Source organism: Blennius ocellaris, assembly GCF_963422515.1.
Source record: "Blennius ocellaris genome assembly, chromosome: 8".
Lineage (NCBI taxonomy): Eukaryota > Metazoa > Chordata > Actinopteri > Blenniiformes > Blenniidae > Blennius > Blennius ocellaris.
This window is the reverse complement of record NC_137657.1, coordinates 17,038,750-17,055,495: the sequence shown is the minus strand read 5'-3', so window position 1 is coordinate 17,055,495 and position 16,746 is coordinate 17,038,750. Positions and strand designations below refer to the sequence as shown.

The 16,746-nt window shown below is 41.7% G+C and overlaps 1 protein-coding gene across 2 annotated transcripts in view; it reads right to left on the bottom strand.

Annotated features, from left to right (window-relative positions):
- The window catches only part of ago3a (argonaute RISC catalytic component 3a), a 31,770-nt gene extending 19,238 nt beyond the window's left edge, over positions 1 to 12,532 (bottom strand). For both annotated transcript variants that reach the window (XM_080500852.1, XM_080500853.1), the window contains exon 1: positions 11,811 to 12,532. In XM_080500852.1, the coding sequence (XP_080356978.1) occupies positions 11,811 to 11,829 (19 nt within the window). In that variant the 5' untranslated portion in view covers positions 11,830 to 12,532. The remainder of the gene's footprint in view (positions 1 to 11,810) is intronic.
- Between the last annotated feature and the right edge of the window lie 4,214 nt (positions 12,533 to 16,746).

Sequence of the window (16,746 nt, the reverse complement as noted above, 5' to 3'; positions counted from 1 at the left end):
CACACGCGCGCGCACACACACACACACTTTTTGGATTAATACACAGTATTGAGCAACAACTCTGAATGTTTTGTGTCGTAGGACCACAAAAGAAAAAAGAACAAAGTGAACTTCTGCATGACAAAGGTCACACATTTGCTCTATTGCCGTCGCAACGACCAGGAGATGTCTAAGACCTGAGTCACTTCCATCCAGAAACAGAGGGTTCTGTTCAGCTCAACGTGCCACACTCACGTCCAGGCTATTTTTGGATCTGCTCACGCTCGCCTTCCACGACACAATCGAGAAAACAAAAGACCTTGATGACATGCTATTACAATCTTTGGATCGAATTATGACGAAATTGTGCATTTGGTTATTGTTCGACAACAGTGGGTTTTACACAAAAACTAATGAGTTTGCTTGGAAAGTGTTTTCTTTTTTTTTGCCTCCCGATTCAAACCTACCAGATTCATTTTAAGTTTCTTCTTCACTACAAGCCACAACCCACCCCAAAAAAAACAAAAAACAAAAAATCCTGCTCCAATGTGTCATTGATAAATGAGACTCATGCTGGAGTGTGATTCATCATCCATTTGAGTCATCGGCTCACATATGTGGGTGAAGCCGGGGTTGAGGGCCCCGCTAAAGGGAAGTTTGTAGAAAACCACCCCACAACAGAACAGAAACCTTCTGTGAGGCATCAGCCGACAACATGAGCTTGTTTATTTACAGTTGGGGCTTTGGAAGTCAGTGCTTTTTTTTTTTATGCCCTGCTCCTGTTTTTCAGCTTCCCCCTCTGGTGGGCTGTGCAGTGAAGGCGAGCAGGGTTGATGGAGGGTGAAGGGCCCTTGTTTGAAAAAGCCTGCTGGGATTTAAAAAAAAAAAATTTCTCCAAAAGAGAGGAAAGTCTGGAATTCCTGCCACGGCCGTCTCTCACACACTAGACTCTGTGCACACAAACTTTGTTATGGTAATTCCCCTGGGGGCCCTCGGTGAAACCTGTGGGGGTAATCCCAATTTCACACACTGCAGTGACTAAAAGAAGGCGGACAGACACTGTGGTAAGTCTTAATCACAGAAAAAGTTGTCCTTAGTCATTCTGGCGTATAAAAACAGAAGTCACTTGAGACGTCAACGTCATTACTTTTCTTCTGCACCGTGATGCCCTGCTGAAGTTGGCAATGAGGAAGAGGATGGCAGGGTGTGGCGGGATTATGGAGCGGCCAGGGTTCATGTTTTCCAGTTTTCATCTACCTCGAGAACTGGCCGCCGCTCAACGTGAGTCACAGAACCGCCACAGCAAGAGAAGCGCGCGTTGGAGCATCCGGTTTGTGAATGACCTGAACTATAGCAGCAATGCTGGCGTTTGGTATTTCACCAATGAGTGCGTTATGCAAAGCAGACAAGCACTTTCTCTTCGTTTTCATACGAGAGGCGTACAGTAATAGCTCTGACACAAATATGATGACTTCCATTGTATTTCCCCTATTACGAAGACGGCTACTATTTTGGAGGCATTTTGCACAGACACATGTCTGCATGGGTTTCTTGGATGTTCCATCAACGTGACAAAAATAATAGATTTGTATCATTAAGATCTTGACAGTGCTCCCCACCCCCGAAAAAAAAAAAAAAAAAACCTTCACAGCACCAACTACCCTAACACCCGCTGCTGTGACTTTGTGTGGAGGGTGGCAACCTCACAAGATACAAGATGCGAAGGGGCATTAAAAACAAACAACTCGTGTCGCTCTAATCACAACACGGGGAGCGTCACTGTGGTATTTGGCTCGCCTGCCTCTGCATTCTTTGGCTTCCTGCGAACCCTGCCGATGAAATGTTTTGAGATTTTGGAATATTTAGGGGCCCCGAGTAGTGACGGTTTCAAGGAGATCGTTTACTTTCCCTTGCACATTTCTTCCCGATGCTCAGGCCTCACAATAAGAACAGGACGGTCACACATTATGTGACAAACAGTTGTTAATAACATTGGTCTGTGCTGTGCGCTGATTACTTTTGAATTCTGTACAATTATGACAAGGCATGACAATTCCGATTTCTACTTTCAGTCAATGTTATAAATATGAGAACGTTGGTTTATAATAATGATTTTAAAATGTGAATCCTATCCATATACAAAGACCTACCGCAAGTCATATGTACAATAAGTACATTACTTGCAAATAACTCATGATACTGTAGCACGGTAGTATTCAGTAGTGTACAAGATAAACAGGGGGAAATAATTGTGTAACTTTCTAGAATCTAGTAAGAAATCGAACCTTTAAGTTGTGAATAAATGTGTGTTTATAGGTCTTAAAATCAAAAGGGAACAAAGAACCTAACTTGTGAGGAGGTGAGGAATTTGCATTATTTGTCACTTTCCAAAGCTAAATTTGGTTTTCCAGTGAGGCCAATATGCAGCAACCACTTACAAAAAAAAAAAAAAACAGTTTCAAATAATTGACTTTGACCGCTGCATTCATCCGTGGTGATTACTGCTTGCTGTGAATGCTGATGGGGCCTTACGACATCACGTGGACGGCAGGCAACCCGCTGAGAAGCTGGAAATCATGTCAGGGAAATGTGTTCGGCCACATTTTCTGAATACCCACCCCAACCCTTCAGGAACACATCGAGCAGTTCCCCCCGCTATCTCCGTTCACTCCAGACAAAAACCAGAGAGGTGGGAGGGAGGCAACGCATTACTGAAGGAAACCGATGTTAAAGATAGGCAAGCGCTGTTAGTGCTATATGATGACTAAGAACTAAAGAGCCACTCTCGGAGACGGCTTGGATGTGTGGGATGTTGCACAAACCTAGACACACAAACATTGTTACACGAGTTTACAGGAACTTCTCCAAATCTGCAAGTCTAAACAAAAAAACACTAATCATGAACACGTGGATCCAAACGCCCCCGACCGCTGCTGGATGACGTGCAACAGTTGGCCACGACAGAGTGAAAACCTGCCCACAAATCCACACAATTAGATGCATATTGACCTTTTGTGCAAGAGGCTTTTAAGAAACCTCGCCTTGTGCAGTTGAAAAAGTGTGTGTGTGCTTTCTATAATTACAGGAAGGACAAGCCTTAACAAACAGAGGAGAGCAGATGTAATCCTCCTCCATCTATCTGCATGTTCTCATTTTCCCAGTCTGTGCATTCACATGCAGTGGTAACAGATCACCCAATAACTACAAGCAAACATATCCTCATCCTCAGCTTACATTAAGTCCAGGGCTGGATTGTTATTGGGATTGTAACAATGTTACAATTCACTGTATACAAGTGTTTGGTTTTTTTTGTTTGTTTAAAGTGTTGGAGGACAAGCTCCCGTCCATGTTCTTTTAATGTGGAATATCTTTTGATTCTGATATACGTACGTGTTTACAGTGCACTGAAGCATATTTCAATATTTTGATTAATCCCCCATTAAATCAAGTTTTCCAAGTCATTAATTATACCCATGCTATAGCATATAAAGAGTTTGTGCAGTTAAACAATACTTCATTTTGATGAATAGCTTATTTTTTTTACCTTACAAAACCTCAGCTATTAGTAAGCGAGCTCTACAAAATAACTTAAAATAAACCAAAACAATCAAGGAAAATATGATTGCATCCACAAACACATACTGCTTTTGTTTTGCTCAAACTGTTCTGATGCCGACCAGGCTTTTTTTCCCTCTCCAGTATAAAAAGTACAGTAAATCTATTTTTTTACTGCAGACACACTACTGAAACGAAATACATTTTAGTGCTGTCAATAGGCCGACTACTTTCTTGGCCAAACAGAATCTATGTTTTGATTAAGTGCAACACTGCAGGCTCCTACGATGGCTCATTACCGTTTCCAGTTTCAGTGAGCAGTCGCCATGGTCAGCTGGAATTCGTATCATTTACACTGTACTCCAAATGTAACACAGTTCTGTGGCAGGAACACTGTCTAGGCCTATTTCTGAGAGTCCCTGCAATATAGAACTCGCTTTGCTGCAGCCCATCAGCATGCCAGATATACTCCAAACGCTGGTATTCCTGCCAGGTTCCTCCTGAACACAGCTTCAGTTTGCTACTGGTCAGCTGGCCTGCATATACACATCCTGCATGTTTTGTTTGTCAGCTCTAAACAAGGCACCCTGATAGGTGAAGTCCGCTCATATATACTTTTTTGGTCCATGTATAATTGGCATTCATTTCCAAAATGTGAACTAACAAGAGTAATTGTATAATAATAGATATATTTAAAAGAAGAATTTCTTCGCAGCTTCGCACAAGTTAACATAAATCGCTCATAGCCTTCTTTACATAGGCACCAGAGTAGTTGGCACCACAAGGATTCTGGTGTCAAATTACGAGCACCGATGCAGCATGTTTGCACCGTTGACGACTGATTCAGGGAGGTAGCAGCTGAGAGCAGCCACAGGGCGAATAATAGGCCATACAGGACCAGTAAAAGATAAATGGTAATGTTTTCAGACTGTCAATTATTAAAAGCTTGTGCTTGTAGTTCCAAATTTAGGCATGACAACACCTTTTTTTAAAGCGTCCAAACTCCAGCCATCAGACATGCAACGTGCCAATGAAGATTAAAATGTTTTTGGTGCCTATTTTCCAAATATAAAGCGACGCAAAGTTCATTAAAGCATACTGGTGACGTCACTCTACATCCAGTTTTCACAACGTAGTAACATTAAGAGCAAACCGATCTGTAATTATAAATAAGCTTTTGAGGTTTCTTTCCGTCACTGACAAATATGTGGCAAGGGTGGAGTTTTATTGATCGCAAACAAACCAGGGTCATACAATGTGTGGCACGAGCGATACACCAACCTGCACATGAAGTAAACAAACATCAGATTAAACACTCACAACTGAGATGCTGTTGTTTTGAAATATGAATGTTTAGCAGAACCATATCTGCAATGTGAACTCATTCCACTCCACTGCTCTGCAACACAACATATTCACACTGTACGCAGCGGGCTGGGAGCCAGAATAAGTAGATGGTAAGAAGCTCGGCTGACATCCAGCCCCTGCTAACCCCCTCGGCCACATGCCCCCCCCCCCCCACCACCCCCACACCCCCTGCCACCAATATACAAATGTCCACACTGCTAATGAGTACACACACACACACACACACACACACACACACACACACACACACACACACACACACAATACAGCTGTTGTATTTCTAATCCAGAGAGGTCTGAGCTGTGGGAACAGGGCGAGTGCTCAGTGACCAGGCACAATGGCGTCAGTCACAGCAGGCAGAACCTAGAAATACGCACGCACACACACACACACACACACACACACACACACACACACACACACACACACACACACACACACACACACACACACACACACACACACACACACACACACACACACACACACACACACACACACACACACACACACACACACACACACACACACACACACACACACACACACACACACACACACATGCACAGGAGAACCGATAGCTGGCAGGGGAAGGATTGATACACGTCACACGCAGTCAAGACTCCTCCCTTGCGTTCCCCCTCATCAACCTCAAGAGCGTTGCCTCTGGCGCCCGATGGAGCCGCCGCCGCCCTCAAGCGCAGATAAACACCAGCAGTTCGTGGCATACCGACACCCTGACAGGGATACGATCCATCAAATTAACATTTAAAAACATCAGGATCCACCTCAGAACCAACCTCGGGATGACACAGAAAACAAACATTTAGTGGAGGGCTTCAAATTCATCTGTAGGGGGAAGCCTGGTCTGACTCGGCGCCAATGGAAGGGCCCAGCTGCCTTGCATGTAAAAGATGAACGGATACACACTCAGTATACATTCATACACAAAGTACCAGCTCTGTTATACCGATTATTACTTATTCAGAGAGGTTAAAAGGGGCCCTCTGTCCCACTAGTCCAGCTTGAGTGGAACAGTGGACGAAGGCCAGGGAATGTTGACTTTCACTGTTGCCTTAGGCAGCATGATGCTCCGTCACTATGATGATTTACATACACACTAATAAATTGAATACCAACACAAGGCAACACTAAATAGCATGTCAACATCTCAACAGGAAGCATTGGCAGGATCAATTCCCACCCACCCCAACTCCCAAAAAAGGGAGTTTACAGTTATGACAGTCAAGTTTGTTTACATATGGTTTGGTTGATGTGATGCAGATGCCACCGTCCTTACATTAACTGCATCTACTAAATAATTTTTTGTTAATCAAATTGACGGTGGACCAATTAATGAGGGGGTGAATATACACCAAGAATATTGAACAAATCACCGAGTGGATCAGCTATTTTCAGTGTGACATTAGCATGTCTGTGGCATGCTGCAAATGATTCAAAAATCCACTTTACGGGAAAGTCTTCCAGTACTAAAGATGAATTTGTTAGGCAGACTACTGAAGTTTATTCGGTTTCTTTTAAAAACTGCAACACGAAACAACGTGTCTCGCTCAAAGATCAGGAAAAGATGAGCAAGGAGCTCAGTACAGTAAGATGTGGCAATGTTGTGGCAGCAATTAGTCCTGTCCAATTAGCCCAATGCAGTTTTTCTCAAAACACCATGCATGACGCCTCAAGAGGTAAAACTACATAATCAGAAAAGTGACAAAGGTCAGAGTGGGAAGCAATTACATTTATATGAACTACTTTATAATCAAATCATGATCAGTGTTACATCCCCACCTCCAAATTAAATTTTAATCCGATGATGTCAATCGAATCAGAATTGTTGTTTGTGTGATGGGGGTTTAATTGAAGCAGTCGTATTTCTGATTACAATTACTTATACTTAAAAGTCCATGTAGCCATAACTGCTAACACAATCAGAACCTGATGCCATGGTCAGAGCAGTAAATATCAGCAGTAACATGTTCTGGAGAACAATAGTTTATTCTTTGGCTGCATTACATTTGCATTAGGGTCATTTTCTATATACTGTACATTGTAAGTGTACATATAGAAAAGGTAACCCATTTGAAATGACTCGGACAAAACATGTGGCAAAAAGCACTTCAAATACCTCATACCAAAGCTTAAAACTAACAATAGTTTTTGTTACAGGAATCAATAAGTACGTAAATCAGAGCTCATTGCATGTATGGCAAACTTAAGTGATTAGCTAAAAGCAGCAAATGAAACTACTTTTTATGCCTCGGACTCCCTCCTGTCCTCTACCGAGCCCTCAAACAAAACACGCCGACTACCAGATCTATGTTGCGCACTTCCTGTCAGCCCACAGTCTCCGCTGAAAACGAGCCCCCTTTTGGCGCCCCCCAAAAAAACTGATTGCAGAAAGGGGAACGGCAAAGAGAGGAGGATGTGGAAAAGAACCGTGGTCTGGCTGCTCAGGCTTCTAATCTCTGTGACACATCACAACCTCCAGCCTTCCTTCACTTCCTCTCCCTCCTCCTACTCCTCCTCTGTGTCCCCCGTCTCCCACGCACATGCTCTCACACTCCATCCCTCGACTTTTCGCTTGATCCATCCAGCCAACTGGCAGGAGTTTGCGGCAAACCTTACATATGTGTTGACCAAAACAGCAGCCTCCCAGTCCAATGCACTACCAAATGAGTAATGCAGTGTGTGCGTGTGTGTGTGTGTGTTAAAAAAAAACAGGTGAAAATGTTTTAGAGAGCTGATGAGGACAACATACTGGTTGGTTTTCACATTGTCCCAGCTCATGTTGATGGTGCTGTGCTGAAAAACGCGTCCCTGAGCAAGACCCTTGAGCCCCCCCCCATCTCCTCAGGAAACACTTGTAAAAGAGATTATTAATGCCAATGTGGTTCTCCTGACTAAATAAAAGCTAAATAAATTGGAAAAAAATAACAATCTTAAATTAAACATGTCTCTTGAGAGGATACATACCAAACAGGCCCAGTTTTAACGTGGCCTCAAATTAAAACGATAGGCCTCATTTGCTCACGACAGTCTGACATGAACTTTAATTTCTTAAAGATGTACACAATTATACACTTGACTGAGTGAATACTACCAATTATGGTCATTAACAGCATCCAAGGCACCAAGCAACAATTCTCATGAAGAGGAAAATGTAAACAAAATTTCCAAAAATCAAAGTCTATCACGGAAATGCTTCAAATGATTACCCACAGACATTTAATCAGCTGCTCCCTGAAAATCCTCACACTAAAGATTTTATTTTTTTCTATCAAGACATTATTGAGAAACTCCTCCAGTTATGGTATATAATAACAGGAGAAAATATAGACTTTTCAGGTAAAAATAACAGTGATGGGGAATTTCCCTCTGATACAATGAGACTGAAGCGCAACGCCAAACTGCATTCTCCATAGAAACGAACAACAATATGCCAATGGTGAGCCTTATGGGTGGCTGGAGTTTCAGACGGGGGGCAAGCCCATTGTCAGCGGCCGTTTGAATGAACCCAGCATCATGAGGGGAGACTGCAAATCAAGTACTAAGCCCTCCCTCAAAGCCGACCCCACTGTCTGTACAAAATCCACAGAGAATCAACCTACAAGGAGAATGACAGGGAAGGCAGAGTTTCCCACTGGGGCACAGAGAAAGAAACAGAAGCAGTAACCAAGGAGGGGAACAGGGAGGGGTGGCAACTGTCTGAATCGAGAAGAAAAAAAAAAAAAAAAGAGCGGGAAAACGCAGCAGTGTGAGAAGAATGGGGGGTATAAAAAAAAAAAAAAAAAAAAAAAAAAAAAGGGTAAGGAAACTGGGCTTTAGGGGATGCCCGAGAATACTCAAAAGGCATATTCGACATGAAGCTCATTTTATATTTGGCCATTGTGTTATTACAGTACACCTCCATCAAGACCGCCTTTCATACCAAGCTGAGTCATCTCCAGCCAACTCAAATCCCACCTGGTTACAGAGTGTTGTGTGACAGGTGGAGGGTGGGGGGACCCCCCCCCCCCCCCCTCCCCCTGCTGTGCAGTGTTTAACACCTTCCTGTATTCCAGTAAGATGCCCCCTCACAGTAAGATGATTATGTTTATGGGTAATGTCTCTGACACCTCAAGACTGATGAAACATAGAAAAGGAACAAGCTCTTGTAGAGACAACCATCATCAGTTATTCCCTCATTCTGCTCAGCCGGGATTGAGGACGCCAAAACGCTAACAAAGATGTGGCTTACGTAGTTATTTTGCAAATGATAAAATGCACAATTAGTAGAGTATCAATCTTGAGATATAAAGAGGTCTAGGGGATAAAGATATATCATTAATGCAAAGTTTGGAGCCTTAATGCTTCTAATGCTTGAAGGAGAATATATTATGGGTCTTAAAGGAAGTCAAACCAAGAAATAAATGTTTATAAATGACAATAATTACTTCACAACATAGTGTCCAAAGAAAAGCTTACAGTGTTTTGCACAATGTCAACGCCATTATTGTGTAGTCAGAAATGGTTCTCTTTATCCAAGTTTACATTCAAAGCAAGGCCAACATCTTTGCACGTTCACCTTTTACGGTGAAGCACGTCAGCGTGACATCAATGGAGTGACGAGCTGTCAGTGGGCATACTGTGGGGTTAACACGCGAAAATGGATTTGATTTGTGTGAGGCTCAAAATCCTTCGACTCATTATATCCCCGGTGCTAAGCTCTCCGTGCCACATGTGCTGCTGCTGCTGCTGCGCAGGCGAGTACTGAGTGATTGTCAGTTTGTAAGTGGGCTGTGTGATCAATTTGCATTTTCTCACACCACTATCCAGGCCACTGACTGGCTGACGGAGGGCCTCTTTTTATTCCTTCACCCGGGAACAGGGCTCATTGGTTGGCCTGCGGTGATTAGTGACATGAGATTGTGAACAGGCACATACAACACGAAGATCCTGCAGTTAAATTCACATTTGTCTTACTGTAATAACGCAGCAATGTTTTCCCCAAGTGAAAAGCACCAAACATAGACTCCTAACAAATGCACGGGGGGGGGGGGTTTGCAGTGTGCTCGGCATGGAATTGCACTGGCCGTGTTCTCACAGTGCTGTGAGCAAACACCATGGCCTTCATACAAAGCCTCCACGTCTTTGTTTTTATGACATGAATGTTGATCGGTGAGTCCGACTGGTGTGTGGCCGCAGAAGCATAGAATTGTGAACAGAAAATTGGCCAATTTTCACAAAATATTAATCATTATTGAACCGTTGCAACTGGTGTCTGGGGGAGTGGTCACCGAACAAAGCCACACTAGAGTACTTACAAGGTAAACTTGTCATTTACCCAGAGGGAACAACACATTTCGCATATATGTCTGTCTGATAGTGCCACAAACGCCCGGATAACTCAGGAAAACACCTTGCACTCCCTTGTGCAACCAGTGCTGGGAATGGTCCCACCTGAGGGGAGTCGAGATACTAATGAGACGGTCAGAAGTAGACAGGGATCTCCTCTTGAGGGGGGGGGGGGAGGTGGGGATGGGCAAGGAACCAACTGCTGTATCAAGTATCCCTGGCTGATCACGACTACCTACTGGAGCATTCAGTTGACGGCCACTTAAGTGGAAAGCTTCCGTTACCGCTGAGACAAAGCCAGGTGGTGCAGACTGTTTAACTGCCACTATGACCAACACACAGACAGTTTACTGGCCATGAGGTCGGAGACAATGTGAATCAATGGAGCTGGACTGGAATTTGTTAGCATACATGATGTCACGACAGCGGGAAAAGCAGGCTCGGTTAGAAAAGAAAAAAAACAAAACCATCTTTTAAACCCTTTTGTCTTGTGTGCAAGAGAAGTATGCAAGATAAACCACTCAGGTTCAACTTACAACCACCACTAAGATGTACACACTCATTCATGACATACATTTTTTAAAATATCTATACCCAAAACTATAAATTAGATATTAAATACACTTGTTATATTACACATTAGTAACATATATCATAAACAATAGTTTTTGACTATAAGGAATAGATGAATGAAGGACAAATGACATATGGTTTTAGAAAAAGAAAAACTATTTTTTGAATTTGGGCAGCCATTTTTTTTTATATATTAATGGATGCTGTTGACAAAGTGTCCTCTTCTTCATCTTGCATTTTTCTGATAGACTGTTTTGTCTTACTGACTTTATACAGACTTCAATACCCTCAAAAGAACAAGCTCCACACCGGAGCCACACCTTCTGAGATTCAATTGTTAAAGATTTTAATGTTTATTATGTACAGTCTTTTAAGTGTTAACTATATTGTTTTATGGACCTCTAGTACACATATATTCGTTTTTCTTTTGCATACAATGCACCATTGCTGTATACAAATGTATTGTACCATATGTACAATGACAATAAAGTCTATCTTATAGTCTAAACAACAGCAAGTTGAAGTACATGTAGATGGCAATTTGCCAACAGACCAACACTAAACTAAATGTTGATTTAGTCTAATAAATCCCGATTCTTAGTGAGACTATAAAGCAGACCAACAATATATTCAGCATAGGTTAATACAACAATGCTCACTTATAATCATGGCATTGTATTCCTGATGTGTTCCTCCGTGAGTGGAAGAGACAGATCATAATGATATTGCTTTACTGATACCTGACAGCTTAATGTTTATTTTGATTTTCAAGTCCCAATGATATACCGGTGTGACAAGTTGTTAAGAGTGAAATCACCCTCAATGTGACATAACCGCGGGGGCGGATGGAACTCCTCGGTCACGGATCAAGACTGCCGGTGTTTCACCTCACTTTATGACATTTGTTGTTGTTGTTATTTTGTTCATTCCAGGGATTGAGACACAGTTTCGCCTGAAAAGAGCAGGCACGTCACAAATTAACTTACCTGTAGTTCCGATTTCCATTCATGAGGTCCCTGTCCGGATCACTTCCCGGATCACAGTTGTCAAAACCTTGGGACTCTCTTCCTCCGTTCAACCCGGTGTCTCCTTCGGCTGCGCCGAGTAGCAGATCGTCCCCTACCCGCCAAACACAGAAGAGGAGGAGGAGGAGGAGGTGGTGGTGGTGGGGGGGCCCACTTCGGTGAGGGTCGTGTCGCCGGCAGAGAAGGGTCGTCTCACCACCGCCTGCTCGCGGGTCAACGTATCCAATCGGATTTCAGTGCCACGGCGCTGCGCGAGCCTGCTAGTTAGCCGTTAGCTCGCTAGCCCCGGCAAAGAGGGAGGAAAGTGTCAGTAACGAACGAGAGGCGCTGTCAGGAGATCATCGCCGCGGGGTCGTGGAGTCCGAATTAACCCCCGCCGAGCTCTCCACGTAAAGCCACACGACATAAATTAGTATCTGCGGTGTTTTGAGCGAGCGTCGGGGGCAGCTGCCGTAATTAGCTAGCTGGCTTAGCTAAAGGCTGGATAGTTGGAATTCTGACAGACGACTAGCTACTTTTATCGCGTTAAAAGAAAAGAAGAAGAAGAGAAAAAAAAAACAGCCGCCGTCACGGCCTGCTCTCCCCCGGCAACCGAGTCCCGGGCACACCGCCCTGTGTAGTCTGCGCCCCGGTGGCGGAGTGAAGCTGTCAGCGCCGCGGTGGATCCGCCGATAAGTGTGAAGATTTCCAGTCCGGTTGACAGATCAACTGTGCGGGGCTTCGGCGAGCCAGCTAAATATGGTGAAGTTGCCTTTCTGACACCGACAGGAAGAGGTGGGCTCTGTGTCAGCACACGTCAGAAGCGTCAGCTCCGCCTTCAGCTAAAGGTAAACCCTGCATTCATGAAGAAATCAGTGGATTATTATCACACATTACCTGGTAACACACCAGGGCTTCCAGATGTATTAGTTTAAAGCAGGAACGACAAACTCACAGGCACATACAGCCCGATCCCAACGCCTGTGGATAAAATTCGTCCATATCAACCTTTCATTTCAAATTTAAAGATTTATTTGTACTTAAAATATTCAAGTAAAATGATTTCAAGGAGAATTTATAGCTCAAGATTGCTCCAACGTCTGTGAAACACACCAATCAACCAACAACTGATGAATTTGAGGGGAATTCTTCTGGAATAAATTTTATATCTCTAACAATCCTGTCTGCTTTGACAAACCAAATTATTGTCTTTTTTTTTTTTTTTGCTAGAACTGTTTGCTGATTCACTAACTAATATCAGAGCACACAATTCATTAATTTTCTGCATGTTTTGATGTGCTTTATTGTGTAATCTTTACGCCTTGCCTCTTAAAGCAGGGCACACAGAATTAAGAGAAATGTTTGGATACAAACTTTGGTTTTATATCTTTGTAAAATCACAGAAAGAACTGTTCAGCAGAACGACAAATGACTGGTGAAAATATTGGTAGTTGCAAACAAGAAGGCAATCTTGAGAAATGAAGGTAAAGAAGCACCACCAATAAAGGATCAGTGGCTGCAGGTTGTGGAAGACATCGTATTAATGGAAAAGCTAACATACTCAGAGTTCAAGAAGCGCAGCTGTGGGAAAGAATGGACTATGTACGAGATTGAAAAGGGATATTGCTGGATTAATGAGCAATGTATAAACTAGGGTTGGGGTGAAAATCATTATTAGTCGTCGACTAGTTATTGACTAATTCTGACAGTAAATAAAAAAGTTCAAATCTAAGCAGTGAAGCTTTAAAATTGATTTTATTTATGGAATAAAACTACAAAATTGCATATACAATAAGAGAACATTGTCTGTGGCACAACTACATATCATGCAAGACATTAAAATGGAGATTAATCCCACAATGGAAGTATATAAATTAAATTCTCTCAGTAATATAAACATAGAAACCATAAATATACATCACCTGAATAGTTAATAGACTTGTTTTTTTCATTACTTGACCTTGACTTGTAGAAATATCATGCTAATTAAATTGATCAACTTGAAAATGGGTCATCTAGTCGGGAACTAGCTTTTTGTAGTCCACTATTATGACGAGTCGTCCCGGATTTGCAGGCCGGTTTTGTCCCACAGGCCTTATGTTTGACACCCCTGCTTCTTTCCTGTGATTTGAAATGACCAATTTTTTGTATGGGCATTTCAAACAGATTACTCTTGTAAGAAGAAGAACTATAAAATGACACACAAAAGAATTCTCATGATTTAATGGGAATAAACCTCATTTAAATCCTCATGATCAAGTAGTCAGAGTAACCTATTAACCTCTTGCTGCAGGAAGAATGCAGGCAGAAACTACCAGGAAAGATCATATTTCTATTCACTGGCTTCCTGTAAAATATAAAAAATTGTCTTAACATACAAATTCTCTCATTACAAGTAACACGTCTCACTTCCATCAGCTTCTTTCCCTGTGGAGACGCCAATTGTGTAACATTGGACAATACGTAAAACATGCCCAATAATGTAATCATTTTGGCTATTTTCAGTCCAATAAAGCCAATAGAGAAATAACTTGCCAATAATGTTATAAAATAGTAAAACAGTTTTGACAAACATGATTGAGTGAGAGTATTGAATAGGGCAGTCTTTAATGACAATTCAATAGTGTAATAATGTTACAACATATTCAAATGTTGGGGAAATTATATTACAATATTGGTTTAGATATTTCTTACACTGTTATAATGTTATTATATTAATGGCTTTTTTACATATAAAATAAGCCAAATTGCTAAGTTATTAGCAGGTGTCAAAGTCTTAATACTGTATGCATTCTATGTGTTCTTATGTGTTGTTTTTTTTCAATGCGCTGTGTATTTTGAACATTTGTATTTACTTTTAAATACTTCAACAAGAGTGTCTGTATTGTAAAGTGTGTATGTCATCTACATATTGTGTACTTTGTACATATTTTTCTATATACTTTTAGGTATTTGGAAACTTGTAAAGTTTACTTACACGTAAAATCAATGTACATTTACTGTTTTGTACCTGTGAAAATGGCAAACTTCTATTCTATTCAATCCTAAATTTGTCTCTCTTCCTGTAGTCGGTGCTCTCTCCTTTTTCTTCTCTCCGTTCCTTCCTGCAGGATCTCTGGCTGTAAAGTTGGAAGGCTGTCGTCTGTGCTTACAACCCCCATCAAGTCTGCAACATGCTGATTTGCTTACTGTCTAATGTCACCTTGTTTGTTTGGGTTGGGGTTTTATTTTTTTTCATTGTCTTTGCCCCCCCCCCCCCTCTTTTTGTGTTACTGTCCCTTAACCAAGCCCGGGGCAAGGAGGAATCCCCGACCAGCAGAGGCAGTTTTTCCTTTCCACTGTTACTTGCTCATCTGGAATTGTTGTTTTTTTTTTTTTCGAGAAACTAGATTGAATGTAAAGTGAATTCTAATGACCACTTTGTAAGAAGTACAACATGAATAAAACTCAACCGTGTTGAATTAAATCCTGTTTGAGTGCTATTTGAGTGAGAGTGTGCGGTTTTCTATCAAAACTAAAATTTTCCTTGCCTCCCTGTATGGTTTCTTTGAACATATTTAACTTCCAAAATGAAGATTACACACTGAATTCATTTTCTTTGTTGAATTAAACTTTTTTTTTTTTTCCTGTGAGACTGCTTTTCTTTTTTGGATGTGTAAATGGGTCGCTTAGCGAGAACTGGGTTCACCAACTCACCATTATTCATCTAAAAGTGACATAATGTGAGGCGATGCATACTTCACATCACACGATATTGAAATATCATGCGAGTAGGTGTCTCATCTGTCATCTCTTGTCTGCTGTGCAACAAAATTAGTTTTGAAAAAAAGCAAGAAGCTGAAGCTTAAATCTTAAAGTCAAAATTACTTGAAAAAGTGGACCAAATAAAGGAAACTTTATATACCAATAGAGGAACGTAAATGCATCGATGTGATAGTGTAAGACATGACAGCGTAAACCTATACCAGTATATTTGAAGATTTGAGCAAACTTGGTCTCTGCAGATCTGAGCTTTGTGAACGTGAAGTTTGAAACCTAATGTCACGAGTAAAGACTCCCATCTGCCGACCTGAAACTAGGAGCTGCTCTCACTGGTAGATTCAGGATTTGCCTGCTCCTCTACTTTCAGAGCCAGCTCTCAGTAAACAAGGTGTTCTGCTCAAATAGTTGCTGGGTTAGTTCTTTTCAAACATTTTCCAAACAAAGTTTATTGAAATCCAGGTTCTTAATGTGCAGTGAATGGAAAGGAAGCAACAGTAAGGAGTAAAATAACATGTTCTAAGAATCGAGACAATATTAGCAGCTTCCTATAAATGAGGTATAAGCCTGGAATAAGTATTTGTGTCCATGACAGGCTTATCGGCCGAAAGTTCAGAGTTTATCTCAGTATCTAAGAGACCCACTTGCTACTAGCTTTAAAAATCGGCTAGATTAAAAAAAGATAGAAATATTGTCAATAAGCCAGTACAAGCCCCCCCATAAATGTCTATATTTCTAAGTAAAAACCTCTTTCCAAAGATTAGCAGTGTTAGAAGTGCCATTTATAAGTGGCAAAATGGCTGTTTATGTAAGAAAATGGATTAACCCTTGTTTGATTTTCTAGGGAGAACTCCTAAAGAAACCTCGGTATCGGCGAATATAGTGCCATCCAGAATGAAGTGAAAATCAGGCTCACAGGGTAAGATCAGGTAGAGCAACAATAGAAGTCAGCCTCAAAGTTTAAAGAAAAGGCTGCAGGTTTTATAATTGAAGAAATTACTGCCAAAGGGGCAAAATGGCAAAACCTTATTAAACATTTTCCCCTGTGGTTTATCTGTGTTTTGCATTGCGAGAGCACCGAGACATGAAACTGTGAATCACTAGAATTAAAAGCAAAACCAAACAAACAGAGGGCAGTTAAATAACGAGCAAAACCAAG